The following is a 14,581-nucleotide window of genomic DNA, read 5'->3' as shown; positions in this document are numbered from 1 at the left end:
AGTGTCCACATCAGAATGAAAGAGCCCAGGGTACACTGAGGGTGGTTCTCTAGGTCCCAGTGGGGGAGCGAAATAAAAGTTTTTAGGGATCTTACTCTGTACCTAGCACCGTGCTCATGTGACATGCAAGAAAAGTAGAAGGTGGTCTTGCTCTAAGAAATACACAGTCTATTTTGGTAGGTAAGACAAAAACACAGGAAAACAAGGGGATACTGTAATACTGCAAACCCAGGGGCCAAAGCTACGATAAGAATAATAAATGTTAAAATCAAGAAGAGAATCATACTTATTTCCTGAAATGGCACATGGAAAGAGTACTCGGCCAGGAGTCATCAGACAGAGGCAGGCAAATTCATGCAAGTTGAGTGGCTTTGAACATGTCACTTCACCTTTCTGAGCCTTGGGTTCCTCATCTGTAAAATGGAGAGGAGAGGAGGGAATGCTGCACTGGGTTATCCCTGTGGTCATTTCCAGCCTGGAAGTTTCATCCTTCTACTGCATTCAATAAACAAGTAGTCACTGACAGACGCACTATGTCCAAGCACATTTGACATGAATTAAGCTTAATGGCTAGGGGAAAGGATTCTTATCTCCCCTTCACAAATGAGAAGTTAACGTTTCTAAATGGCAGAGGAAGAATTCAAACCCAGGATTGCCATCCTCCCAAATCCTGTGCTCTTTGCACTGTGCAGGGCTGCATACCACTACACCCAACCGCCTTCCTTCTGACGCTGAAGGAGATAGGATCTAAGGACGGAAGCAGACATATGAACAAATAGTCACGGTGTAAAGTGGTATGTCGCAAGTGAAAAATCCCGGAGGTGTGGAGGATTCTGTGTCTCTAAATCTTTTTTTTTTTAATTTTTTTTTCAACGTTTATTTATTTTTGGGACAGAGAGAGACAGAGCATGAACGGGGGAGGGGCAGAGAGAGAGGGAGACACAGAATCGGAAACAGGCTCCAGGCTCTGAGCCATCAGCCCAGAGCCCGACGCGGGGCTCGAACTCCCGGACCGCGAGATCGTGACCTGGCCGAAGTCGGACGCTTAACCGACTGCGCCACCCAGGCGCCCCATGTGTCTCTAAATCTTAAGGAGGTAAAGAGAGCTCATGTGACAGAGATCTACAGGATAGCACGTGGAGCACTGGCCGGAGAGTCTGGAGATACGGGTTCTAGGTTGGGCCACGCCAAGTGTCCCTGGACAAGCAGTCCTCTAGACATCAGTTTTCTCATCTGCAAAGTGAAAGGTCTTTTGGCTTCTAGCATTCAATGCTTCTTTGAGTCCCAAAGATGGAGAGCATGCTTCTAGTTACGGTTGTGAGTATGAGCCCAGAGGTTTAAAAAAATTAATGAGATGTTAAGTGCTTGTGATGATATTTTTAGTGGATATGGGATTTGGGCCGGACCTGGAATAATGGGGTTGATTTCAAAAATTCATGAAGCATTTTAGTTCCTTTTAAATATACAAGGGTAGCTGACTATCTAGTGGAATATTTTGTATAAAATGAATGATCACTACTCCCCTCCCTATCTATCTCTTGTACAATTCCCTTTTTCATACAGCAAGGATATTTAAAGGGAGAGCCATCTATAGTAGAAAACACAGCCAAGAATTTGTCATGCTCTTGGGGAACCAGTATCATTTTGAAATATGAAAACCATGCCAGTGTCTTCAAACTTCAAGTTTGAGGTAGAAGGATGGAAAGAAGTTATTTTTTTCCCTGTGATCAGCCACTGCAAAGCGAGTCTCAGCACAAACCAGCTGAGCCCTTTGCTAGGCATGGAAAGCCTCTGGCATTTTTCTGCTTTTCAACTCTCAGTCATTTGGGAGGTGGGACAAAGCCATGCTGTCTACAAAGTTTATCCAGAACGTGCTGGTGTTACAAGAGATCACTTGACGTCTATTATGTTTCTCCTGTGGAAGAGAGGTGGCTATCAGCTACGATAGTGATTCCTTTTCAAAGGGGTTTAATTGGGGCATTTCTCATGGGCCAGATCCTAACTCGCTGTCTATACATGTGCCTGCCAGGAAAACAGTGGAAAAATACCAAACAACAGCAACAACAGAAGTCTGAGGACCGCGGTCCCAGGCTGCCCCAGCTACAAACAGGCAGGAAAAAAAAAAATGGTTTCCCTTCTGCCTAAGCTGCTGCTAATATGGCAGAGCTCCTAGAAAGGTGTGGCAGGTGGGGGGAGGGGGTGGACTGAGCTTTTCGTGGCCATGGAAATCTATATAATAACCTGAGCAAACTCCTTTTAGCCTGCCTTTTCCAAGCAGTACTGTTTCTTAGTTGGGGGCTGGCAAAGAGATGCATTTCACGCAGTCGAGTTACACACTCGAGAGCTGTTTCTCTGAAGCACGGATTTGCTCCTGTGTAGGCAGGCTAGCATCCTTTCCCGAGGTAAGCCAGAAGGTGGCCTTATACTTTTATTTGAAGTGTCGGATGATTTTTTTTCTCGCAACAAATTTGTGCCTTTCACTGGTATTTTCCGAAGTGAGACTTTTGCAACTGATGGAAATCGGCTCACTTCTGTTCTGTAACTTAGTGTCTTGTTGATGATTTATTTGTTCGGTAGCAGAAACTATGACAAATTGTGTGAGGCAGCCTCATTTACTTCTTAGCTGCTATAGCCCTGAAGAATTTACATGCAAATGCAACTGTGAATGTTTCACATTTCAGAAGCGTGCTGCACGTGTTTTTGTAAGTTAAGTGACATTTTTACAGATAGACTGAACTTAAAACTCTGCCCCCATCCCACAGGTTATATTATTCTGAAATCCTGAGTCTGACAAGCTGTGTTTCCCTGACTGCCAAGTGGGAGAGTAAGTCTCTATTTTGTGTTCTTCTCTTTTCTTTAGACATGCAGAGCAGCCCACACAACCAGTTCACCTTCAGACCCCTCCCGCCTCCACCACCGCCTCCGCATGCGTGCACCTGTGCCAGGAAACCACCCCCTGCAGCCGACTCTCTTCAGAGGAGATCGATGACTACCCGAAGCCAGCCCAGCCCAGCTGCTCCAGCTCCCCCAACCAGTACACAGGATTCTGTTCATCTGCATAACAGCTGGGTCTTGAATAGCAACATACCATTGGAGACCAGGTACTTGAGCTCTTATCGATCCCAGTAACTTAAATATTGGCAGAGGATGATTCCACTGAGTGCAGAAACTCATGTCACCGTAGACATCTGCAGCGACACACAAATGCACGCAGGGATACACCCCCAGAGGCTCGGGCAAAAGGCAGACCCCTATAAGCAGAGACGTGCACGCGGGCACACATGTCTGGATTCAGGCATGCTCACAGACATGGACGAGATCAGGTTCACGTGGAAAGATGAAACACAGATGCATAAACACCCCACGGGCAGCCATCCACAAAAACCTAGGAAACGAAGCAATTATCTAAACTATCATCGCATCCTCAAAGTAAAAGGCAGTTGTACCCTGTTGCAAGAAATTGCAACATTACAGGAAAATCCAGACACAGTTGGAGGAACAGCGATACTTCGGGTTTTATTGTAAGATTCTTTTGAAAAGTAAGTTGACTTCAGAGTTTTTAAAAAAGGAATTTTAAAACAACCTTTTTAAAAAGAACCTTTTAAAAAAGGACCTTCATAAACTGGAGGTCCGTGTGTCCTTTTAAAAACTCGATCCTGCCTTTAGGGTGAAGTTTGGTCTTTTGACCAAAAAGTTTGCCTCTGTTTTTCCAGCACTTCATGTATTTGGGTTTTCAGAGTCATTCCTCAAATCTCTGTCATGGGGTTAAAGTTCTACTCCTCCCCCGTTGTAGAATGGACGCTAGCACTAGATGCAATTAAATGAGAAATTATTCATCTTAAACTAAAAAAATTCCAACTTTCTAGTAAACATTACCTAGAAAAATGTTACGTATTAAACATTAACATAGAAAAACATTACCTAATAAAACATATTATTTTGTTAATCTTTTAAATTCAAGGACTGCCCCTTGCCTTGTATACACCTTATTTAGATCTACTGCTGAAGCTTTTTCTAAGCACATTTGTATGTAAACAAGGGGTATAATATATCACTTGATAAGCAATGTGTGGTGTCAACTCTGATCAATTTCTGTCCCAATATTTGAGAATTGGAATGGAAAGGGGAGGACTAATAAACCGACATTATAAGACTGCTTATTTTTTTCTTAGCATATTAAGTTATATGCCAGCCATGGCATCAGTGAGTATGTCATCACCAACAAACTGAGAGCATTATGGCTCAAATCCAGGAAATTCTGTATCATCCATCACTACTAGATTAAATAGATTCATAAAGTGATATTTCTGTTATCTCCCAAGAGAAAATACAGCAGTCAGCTCCGATGGTGAAGATAACCCAATTAGAACTGTACTAGTGACAGTGTTTGTGTATCGTTTCTTTTTTTTTTTTTTAATTGAGAGAGGGTGGTGAATGAAGTGAGAGAATCAGAGAACAATGGGTATCTTCAAGGAGATTTTGCTAATGTTGGTGATTTACTCATCTTCTTTAAAAATGTACTCATTCTTTTAATTCCTTTGTAGGGCTTAGTGATAGAGAGCTAAGGAAGCAGTGGGGGGGGGGCAATCTGGTTATCTAGCAATCATGACAAGCAAAACATACTTCCTTCCCTCTAAGAAGCCAAATAACAGGAAATCTGGAAGGAGGGTGGGGAATGGGCTCAGGCAAATGGAGAGAGAAAACTATTCTTATTTGAAATGTACATCTAGGCATGTTTGCACAAACTGCACCCACGGACCTTCTGTATCTATGCAAGGAATGTATTAATTGGTCTCAGCTTCTTAAGACGCAGAGAAGAACATAAGTTTTCATGTGAGATTGTGCAGAAAGTACCTTTTTAGTACATTTGGTAATATATTCAGTATCACAAAGACAAATTTTCTACAAACCTAGAAACCCCATCAGCCTGATGAGCTAGGGTTTTCCAAATATATCCTTTCAAGTGTTTGTTTCACATGCAGTCAGTAAAGGGTATCTCTGTGGGCACACTGGCACTTACTCATGAGCTGTGTAACATAACCTCTCTGAGCCTCAGCTTCCTCAGCTGTGAAAATGAATGTAAAAATGCCTGTCTCAATGTGTGTGGAAGATCAAGCTGGTGTGGCAGAAAGTGCTTCGTACACTGCAGAGCATTAAACAATTCAAAGGTAGTACTGCTGTCCTTACTAAGTGGTCACCTGCCTCAGCTTAAATGGCTCCAAAATAGGTAATTGATTCATTCCTGAGGCATTCCATTCCACCTCCAGCAACTCCGGGAGGGTTCCTACTGAACCGAAATCTCCCACCTCTTAACATTTCTCCCAGATCTGGTTCTGCGATCTCACAGAATAAATAAAATCCCTCACACACCTGATGGCCCTTCACCGTTCCTGATTCTGTACTTCTCTGACATAAATGTTTCCCCAGTTCCCTTAACATTTCCTCACATTGGCTGGTTTCAAATCCTCCAGCCTGGTCTCGGTAGAGCACAGTTCCACACTGCTGACCAAACTCCTCTTGAAGTGTCATGGCCAGGGCTGAATGCAGGTGGGGGGGTGGGTGGTTATTAGACTCCTTGGTGGCAAGGTGCAGAGTTCATTCAGGTCACCTCAAATAATTGAGAACATCTTTTCAAGATAAAGTAGTTGCCCCTTTCTGCAGTTTCAGTTACCCACGCTCCACCGTGGTCTGGAAGCAGATGTTCTTCCTTCTGACTTATCGTCAGAAGGTCAGTAGTAGCTTCACACACTGCGTCATTGGCCTCACTTCATCTTATCACGTAGTCATTTTATCGTGTCCCATCACCACAAGAAGCATGAGTACGGCACAGTAAGACATTTTGAGAGAAAGACCACGTTCACATAAGTTCTTGTAATATATTGTTATAATTGTTCTATTTTATTATTGTTGTTGTTAATCTCTTAATGTGCCTAATATATAAATGAAACTTTATCATAGGTGTGTATAGGAAAAAACCTAGTATATATAGGGTTTAGTACTATTTGTGGTTTCAGGCATCCACTGAGGGTTTTGGAATGTATCCCCCTTGGATAAGGGGAGACAACAGTATTCTCTCAGTCAGGTGAGGCCAAGGGAGAAAAAGGGCCACCTTTTTCTATGTAATTAAACATACAGCATGGCCACCTATGGCTGCCCCTTGAGCAAGGGTGGGTAGCAGAGCTGATGTACCTTAGATGGGACTCTCAGCAATCACCTTGATTGACTCGTTCAGAAATTTGTGCTATTACCAACAATCAGTTGTCTCCTTTGTTCTAAACTAAATACTTCTGTTAATGCTGTCTGTGCCAATGTCAGCTTTTTTTGTGGCTATGTAACACTACCGATACTTTGTTGAGAATGCTTAGTAACCAAACTCCTAAAACTTCTTAACAAGTTCTGAGGCTAAGCCATTTTTATTCTAAAATTACATAGTTGGAGCTTTTTTAATTGTGTGTTTGGGATGGGGGGCAGGTGGAAATACGTTTAGAGCCTTGATTGGGCTTCATTTGATTTCACCTTGTTAGCTTGTGGGAATGTAATTGAATTCTAATTCTGCCATACGAGGTATTTGCATTGTATTGCTCCCATAATTGTGTCATCTGCAGTTTTGCTAGGTATGCTTTCCTCATTTCTAGGTAAGTCATTACTGGGACAAGATCAAGGTCAGCGCTCTGTGGCACGCCAGTGGAATCCTTCCTGTGGGTTGACGCTTGTCCATCAGGCAGCATTGTTTTGCTAGCACACAACCCACATTTCTCCCACCTTGTTCACAGACATATGATGAGGGACCTCGTCAGATGCTTTGCTGATATCCAGATACAGTATGCCTACATTTTTACTGATCTGCCAATCCAAAAACCATGTCAAAAATAGAAATGAAATGAGATTTGTCTAACATGACTTGTTCTTGGAGAATTTGTGCTGCCTTCTCATGGTTACTATCTTTTTAAAAAGTGCTTACAAATCATCCTTGTAATAACATGTTCTAGAATTGTGCACTCAGTCAACATGATATCCGTTGGTCTAGTCTAAAGATCTCATGCGCTTCCTGTTCCTTTTAAAAACCAAAGCCAATGTTTGCTGTCTCTGGTCTTCTGACACCTATCACCCACACCACAGTCCTGAAACTTTAGCAACTATGACTAGACAATAAAATCTATAAGACTTGTCACCACTCCCGGGGTAGAATTTTAATTCATTCAGAACAGTTGAGTGCCTTCTTAGGAACACTTTGACTATCTTAGACTTCAGTTTATGGTTTACTGATGTTTACCCTTTTAGGTCTATGATCATTCTCTTCCACAGGGAAGACTAGTCATTGAGAAGGCCCCTCTGATCTCGGTCATGCCATAGCATTGCATGAGTTACACATCTATCCAATCCATAATCTAAACATATATCTAAGAACAACCCAACAACTTTCTGTCATCTTTAGAATTTTTTTTTTTCAAGCTTCAGGCTCATTTGGTGTATGAACTTTCTTACCATTATTTTCATCACACTATCTTACATTTATTTATCCTTGATTTTCATCTCTTTCTTTTGTTAAGTGTTCTTTGGAAATCTAAACTGAATGGAGAGCACCCAGTACAGGCATACTGGTTTCAATAGGCAAGAAACTTTTCCAACTCTTTTTTTTTAATTTTTTAATCTTTATTGAGAGAGAGAGAGAGAGAGAGAGCAGAGAAGGGACAGAGAGAGAGAAGCAGACCCAGAATCTGAAGTAGGATCCAGGCTCTGAGCTGTCAGCACAGAGTCCGACATGGGGCTCGAACTCACAGACCCTGTGAGATCATGACCTGAGCTGGAGTCGGGACCCTTAACTGACTGAGCTGCCCAGGCGGCCCAGACCTTTCCAACTCTTAATCCATCTCCTTTTTTGAAATATCTCAGGGTATGGAATCATACTGACTTCACTTTATTTTTTTTTCAACGTTTCTATTTTTTTATTTTTTTATTTTTGGGACAGAGAGAGACAGAGCATGAACGGGGGAGGGGCAGAGAGAGAGGGAGACACAGAATCGGAAACAGGCTCCAGGCTCCGAGCCATCAGCCCAGAGCCTGATGCGGGGCTCGAACTCACGGACCGCGAGATCGTGACCTGGCTGAAGTCGGACGCTTAACCGACTGCGCCACCCAGGCGCCCCTGACTTCACTTTAAAGAACTGCTTTCCTGAAGTCTAGGGTTTTGCTTCATAGTGTATCTTAGAGACTCTTAAGCTAAAATGGTTGCTTTCTTGAAAGGTTCCTATCACCTTAACTCACCAGTTTCTCTTTTCTACTCAGTGAGAGAAGCAAATATCCTTAATTTCTTTACCTTCTAGGAGGTAGAGTTTTCAACAAGGGAGGTGGGGGAACTGTCACCTACCTGCCTTGATTAAATGATGCATCTAGCAGATGTCTTTGGAGTTGAAATTACTCATGTTTATTTCACCTTACTCTTAGGGCACTTTTGTGGTATGTATTGGAAATGAGCATCCATTTCCTCCAACTGGGCAAGTGGCTTATTGTAGACTCCCTGATCCACCATCTGTTACCTGTATGAACTTGGACATATTATGTAACATTGCCACGCCTCAGTTTTCTCATCTGGAAAGTAAGGATGACAGTAGCACCTACTCATAAAGTCGTTGTAAGGATTAAAGGAGTTAATATCTGCAATGTATTTTCAAGCAGCCAGGCATACAGTAAACACTTGATAAATGTTAGAATAATAATACCGACAGTTATTATACACAAGAAACAGCTCTACTTTTGTCCCTTTCTATTTCTGTCTTCATCTAATTAAAGATGTTTCTACCCTTATGTTCATGCTTTCCCCAGGTAAACACGACAACCCTTCACTTTTCTCTTAGCATGCTTTCAAATAGGATATACTCTTTCACCACGGTGTTAGTCCAGTTAGACTGCTGTAACAAAGATGCCATAGACTGGGTTCTTTAAACAGCAGGGATTTATTTCTCACAGTTCTGGCGGCTGGGAACTGTAAGTCTAAGGCACTGGCAAATCTGGTGTCTGGTGAAAGCCCACTTCCTATTTCATAGACTGCTATCTTCTCACTGTCTCCTCACATGGCAGAAAAGACAAGGGAGCTCTCTAGGGTTTTCCATTCATAAGGTCCCATTCATGAGAGCTCCACCCTCACGACCTCATCACCTCCTAAAGGCTCCACCTCAGAATACCAACACACTGGAAGTTAGGTTTCAACATAGGAATTTTGGGAGGATACATTCAATCTATAGCAACCACCAAATTCCAATCATTAGAACCATTCCCTCCCCTAGGTTTTGACCGCACATGTCTATGAGGCTTTGTAAGACTGCCCTGTGATAAATCTACAGAACGGCTTTTAGATTCTTCCCTGCCTTCTGTCATTCATAGAAATAATTCCCCCACTACCCACTACGTTCAGGATTATGTCCTGCCCTGAGCCCTCCCTTACTCAGAGATCAGCCTTTCCAGCTCCTCCTCTAAGCCTTTTCTTGGATTATCTTTTTTGCAGCAGAGTCAGAGATGCATCTTTCACAACCTGGAAAGATGGGCACGTTGCCAAAGATGAAGATGGACAGTCTGGGTGATGTGTGTCAGTGTGTGCGCTCAAACAGCACTGGACCACGTGACTTAATATGGTCATGAACTGGGACGCGTCACTTACCCTCCATGGGCCTCAATTCCCCATCTGTCCGGTGTAGGAAATGACAGATCCTCCCTTGTGTGCTTGTTCTGAGAACCAAATACGATAATCCACGTAGACTGTCTCCTCAGAGCTGGGCACTTAGAAAGTATACAATAAACATTATTTTTAACATAAAGTATACAATAAACATTATTTTTGATATACGAATCTGGTACTGACATGCTGGCAAAGAGGAGAATTCAGAATCATCAGAGTTCAGAGAGCCACATTAGCTTTGCTCTAAAAACATCTAATATTCACGTATACCTCTCAGTCTGTGGATTATTAAGCATTCCCTGCACAGCAAGGCATTCAGCAAACATTTACTGATTATTCGTCATGCACTACAGCTACTATGAGGAATAAGAGCCCACATACTCCAGAAGCTTATAGTACTTGTAATAATAATGATAGCTAAATATATAGCATCGCTACCTGCTGGACACCATTCTGGGTCTTCATAAATCAGTTGCTTTAATCCTTAAAATAACTCCGTGCGGTAGATACTATTAGTGTCCCCATCTTCAACTGAGTGGTAAGGAAACTGAGGTAAGGACAGGTTAAAGAACTTTGAAAAATCCCACAGGTAGGAAGGAGCAGATCCAGGTCAGACTTTGAACCTTGGCTGTATACAGGGCCAGGGTCTTTATGTTCAACCACTTTCTGTAGTAAAGAAGGCAAAGTGAGGAGCGCCTGGGTGGCTCAGTCGGTTCAGTGTCCAACTTCAGCTCTCACAGTCTGTGAGTTCGAGCCCCGCGTCGGGCTCTGTGCTGACAGTTCGAAGCCTGGAGCCTGCTTCGGATTCTGTGTCTTCCTCTCTCTCTGCCCCCACCCCCCATGCACTCTGTCTCTCTCTCTCAAAAATAAACAAACTTTAAAAAAATTGAAAAAAAAAGAAGGCAAAGTGAAATAAATAACAGTATCATAAGTGCTTTATTAAATTGAAGTAATTCCAAGGTCAGAACACTTGGAGGTGGTAGATCTAACCCAGAGGAAGTGTGGAGGGAGGGAAATGGGAAAGTAGAGATTTTCCTGAGAAAATGACCTGAAAGTAATTTATTACTACTAATACATGTAATTAATAATAAAACCATGGGACAGCATTAGGTGCAAAATGAAGGAAAAGTCTACTCAAAGTCATGCATCATCACCAGTTACCAATTCAGTAATATTAAGTGTTATTCTTTCTATTCTTCCTCTCCCTCTTCCTCCGTTTGCCATTTGTTGCCTATTTATTTACTTATTAAAGGATATTATCTCCCCAAACTGCTTTAACAGTTTAGTTTTTTCTAAATGTTTATTTATTTATTTTGAGAGAGAAAGGGAGGGGAGAGTGGGGAAAGGGCAGAGAAAGAGGGGGAGAGAGAATCCTAAGCAGGCTCTGCGCTATCAGTGCAGAGCCTGATGTGGGGCTCAATCTCATGAACCATGAGATCATGACCTGAGCCGAGATCAAGAGTCAGACGCTTAACTGACTGAGCCACCCAGGCACCCCTCCATTGCCATTTAAACCCTCTTTACTAGGTTGTCTGGTTATGAGCAAATATATTCCTTTTAATACTAAGAACCAAACCATTCTCGAACCAAAAGTCCATAATTTTTAAGCTATGATCCAGAAATCAAAATTTCATTCTGAAATTCCTGCTGTTAAATTGCCATATTCTCTTTCCTTACCCAGAGACTCGTCCTTGGATATACTTCAGTTTGAAGATCCTTTTATTCTGATTCTTTTCCAGAAAGTCTTTTTTTCCCTTCCAAAGCTATTTTATACCTTTAGTGGTACAATGTTGTGCCTTCTTCATGACAGTTGGAAGAGTGGTTAAGACTTTCAATTGTAGAAACCAACAGATGTGAGTTTGGGTTTGAATTTGTTCCTTATTAGCTGTCTGTACTTGGGAAAATTATTTAACCTTTCTGAACCTTAGTTCCCTGACCTTGAAACTGGGTTAATAATACTCATTGTCATAATGTTGTTACAAGGGTTATTTTAGATCTCACATGTGATTTGCACACTCATTTTAGTTTCCTCCTCTATTTCTGTTCTTCCTCTGCATCACATTCCTCCTTTCTCCATTCCGTTGGCCCTGGCTTTTGCTACTAGCTTCTCAGAAATTGGACTTACCACTTTTCTTTCTATATTGGTCTCTCTATTCTGTCCATACACTTTGTATGTGAGTAGATTGCTCTGCCTTTAACACACAGCTAACTGGAGTAGTACTCATTTCTATCAGAAACTCAGACATCCCCCATTCCCTGCAGAGAACTGGGACAGTTCTCTTAGCTTTCTTGACCTCTTCATCCGATTTACTTTGAAATTGAATTACAGCCATTTTTAGTTTGCCTTATTTGCTTTCTTTGCTGTCCCTGAATTCAAACTCCTAACTCAAAGTTTACTTGATACTTTTAAAAAAAATTTTTTTTAATGTTTAGTTTTGAGAGACAGAGAGAGACAGAGTGTGAGCGGGGGAGGGGCAGAGAGAGAGAGAGCAAGACACAGAATCTGAAGAGGCTCCAGGCTCTGAGCTGTCAGCACAGAGCCCGATGCGGGGCTTGAACTCACAAGCCGTGAGATCATGACCTGAGCCGAAGTCGAACGCTTAACCGACTAAGCCACCCAGGTGCCCCTTGATACTCTTACCCGTGGGGAATTTTTGGCCAAATGTTGGCTCTAGACCTTAACTTTGACAAACCTGCAGTGATGATGATGGACATTAATCATGATCTAGTCACCAAAATGAGTCTTAAAGATTTTTCTGTGATATTTAATACTCTTGAGAACTTGGATTTGATATTAACATAACCACTTCAACTCACAAAGACAGATCATAACTGTGTGGAGGAGTCATGGCTGGCCAGAAGAGGGGGTAGCAACTATTTTCACTGATTTTTTTTTTTTTAGCATATTCTGACAGATGGCTGTAGCTTGGTATGAGGCTAACTGCCCTTGCTGGCTTTAGGCCAATGTGACATTTAAGTGGAGTCAACAGGGTTATTTTTACAAAGGAAGAGCCACGGCCATTGGTGGGGGAGGTGTTGGCAAAGAATAGAACAAGAAATGAAGTCTATATGACCCATGCTTGTTACCAGACTTCTAGAGCTAGTGTCTATCTTGGGGAAATAGGAAGCAACGTTCATTAGTAGTGATGATAGTGATTTAAATATCTATGGAATAATACTCTGTGAATATTAACCCATAAATGTAAGTTCTCCAGTGGTAGTTATATTTCCTTGTTATATAGTACTGCTAAAATATACCTAACTTTCATAAGTAGGTTTTTTTTCTTTAGTACATTTGCAATGGAAAAATAGATGTAGAGACATAGTTTTTCCTTTCAATAATGACTAGAGGAAAAAAAGGGCTCAGAATGTACATATTCAGTGCTTAGATCCAACAATATCTCATGCTTTAATCCTTTAACAGCACTGGGGTTAGCAAAATCTATCTTCAGCCACAGATTTAAAGATTCTTTTTAAGACAGGAAAAGACTTCGTAGAACTAATCTATGACCTATAAATCCTGTTTACTACAGATGAACAGGAATCAACCAAGCTTTTCAGCCTACACCAAATGATGGATGTGGAATATGTTAAATTTACATGAAGGAGAATTCTGTAGTCTTAAAAATATATTTTACAAATTCAGAGTAAAAATAGATCTATAATAGTCGATTGTGCTTAGGCAGTGAAGAGCAATATTTTGGAGATTATCGTGATACAGTCTCTAGTCACTTTGGTGGTGATGTTATTTTTAAAAATGCTTTTGATCTGACTATTTTCATTTTCATTTCAAAGTATGAACCATAGGCAAACATAATGTGTTTCATTTTTTAAGGAAGGGAAATTTCACCATAGGTGCGATGAAATCTGGTCTTAATATGGAGGAGATTTTTTTAGCAATGCAAATGTGAATCTAAACAGATGTTTTAGGGAATTTAAAAAAATGAGTTGATTGATGAAATATGTGAGTGTAGCAAACCAAAATTAAATTTTCGAGGAACCTCTGTACCACCCTTTTTGTCTCCCGTCCATCATATATACTTAACCTATCATGGGTTGTATATTTAAAATAGAAATATCTGGTTGTGATTAAGAAAGAAACTAGTTCTTAAAAACCTCATTGACTACAAAGTTACTTATCCAGTTAATCATAATAAATATTTTCATTGCCGTGTCAAGTTAATAGACACTTGTCTGTTATATTTTACTAAAAGTATGAAATGTATTTGAAGTAACAAAGAATGATTTTCCTGTCAACTATTCTCCTTAATTTCTACAGAGATGTGTGTGTTTGCATGTGTGTGTGTGTGTGTGTGCGCACGCGCGCGTGCGCGTGTGTATCAAAGACATTCTACTAAACATCTCCCTTTGGGAGAATCCAGCTGGTTCTTTATTAATTCCACAACACAAAAATGTTTGTAGTTTTAAAAGCAAAAGATAAGATCAGGTTAAGTCTTGAGGTCTTTGAAATGCCTCTGCAAGAATTGTGGAAGTGTGGTACCGACTATTCCATTTAAAGAACAGGAAAGCTCAAAAAGAATTGCCCCCTTTGGCGAACAGATAAGCAAATAAACAGTAACATCTGCTTCTCCATTCTGTTAATCTTTTTTGGTGTGATATCTGAGGATATAAGCATGTGTATAATGTGAATAGTTTACATGAAAAACAGTTGAATGTAAATACTATGATAAATTAATTCTAGTGTAAATAAGTTTAAACCAATTTTGACAAATATTTGTTGAGTGCCCACCATGGATCAGCCAGTGTTCGAGTTGCTGGGGCTACAGCAGAGAACGAAGCAGACAAAATCCCTGCCTTATGGAGCTTACATTCTAGTGGGGGAGATTGCCTTTATCCTAAAATGTAATTATATTGAGGCTAATAGTATCGCAGGACTTGTGGTCTAGT

General features: G+C 41.1%; 1 protein-coding gene across 1 annotated transcript in view; it reads left to right on the top strand.

Moving 5' to 3' along the window:
• Positions 1–14,581, top strand: part of TENM1 (teneurin transmembrane protein 1) — a 768,359-nt gene that overhangs the window by 423,347 nt on the left and 330,431 nt on the right. Inside the window, exon 5 of the mRNA XM_043570666.1 lies at positions 2,861–3,101. Within this exon, the coding sequence (XP_043426601.1) occupies positions 2,861–3,101 (241 nt within the window). The remainder of the gene's footprint in view (positions 1–2,860; positions 3,102–14,581) is intronic.

This window comes from Prionailurus bengalensis, chromosome X (assembly GCF_016509475.1).
Source record: "Prionailurus bengalensis isolate Pbe53 chromosome X, Fcat_Pben_1.1_paternal_pri, whole genome shotgun sequence".
Lineage (NCBI taxonomy): Eukaryota > Metazoa > Chordata > Mammalia > Carnivora > Felidae > Prionailurus > Prionailurus bengalensis.
The sequence above is the reverse complement of the archived record's forward strand: the minus strand, read 5'-3'. Positions and strand labels throughout refer to the sequence as shown.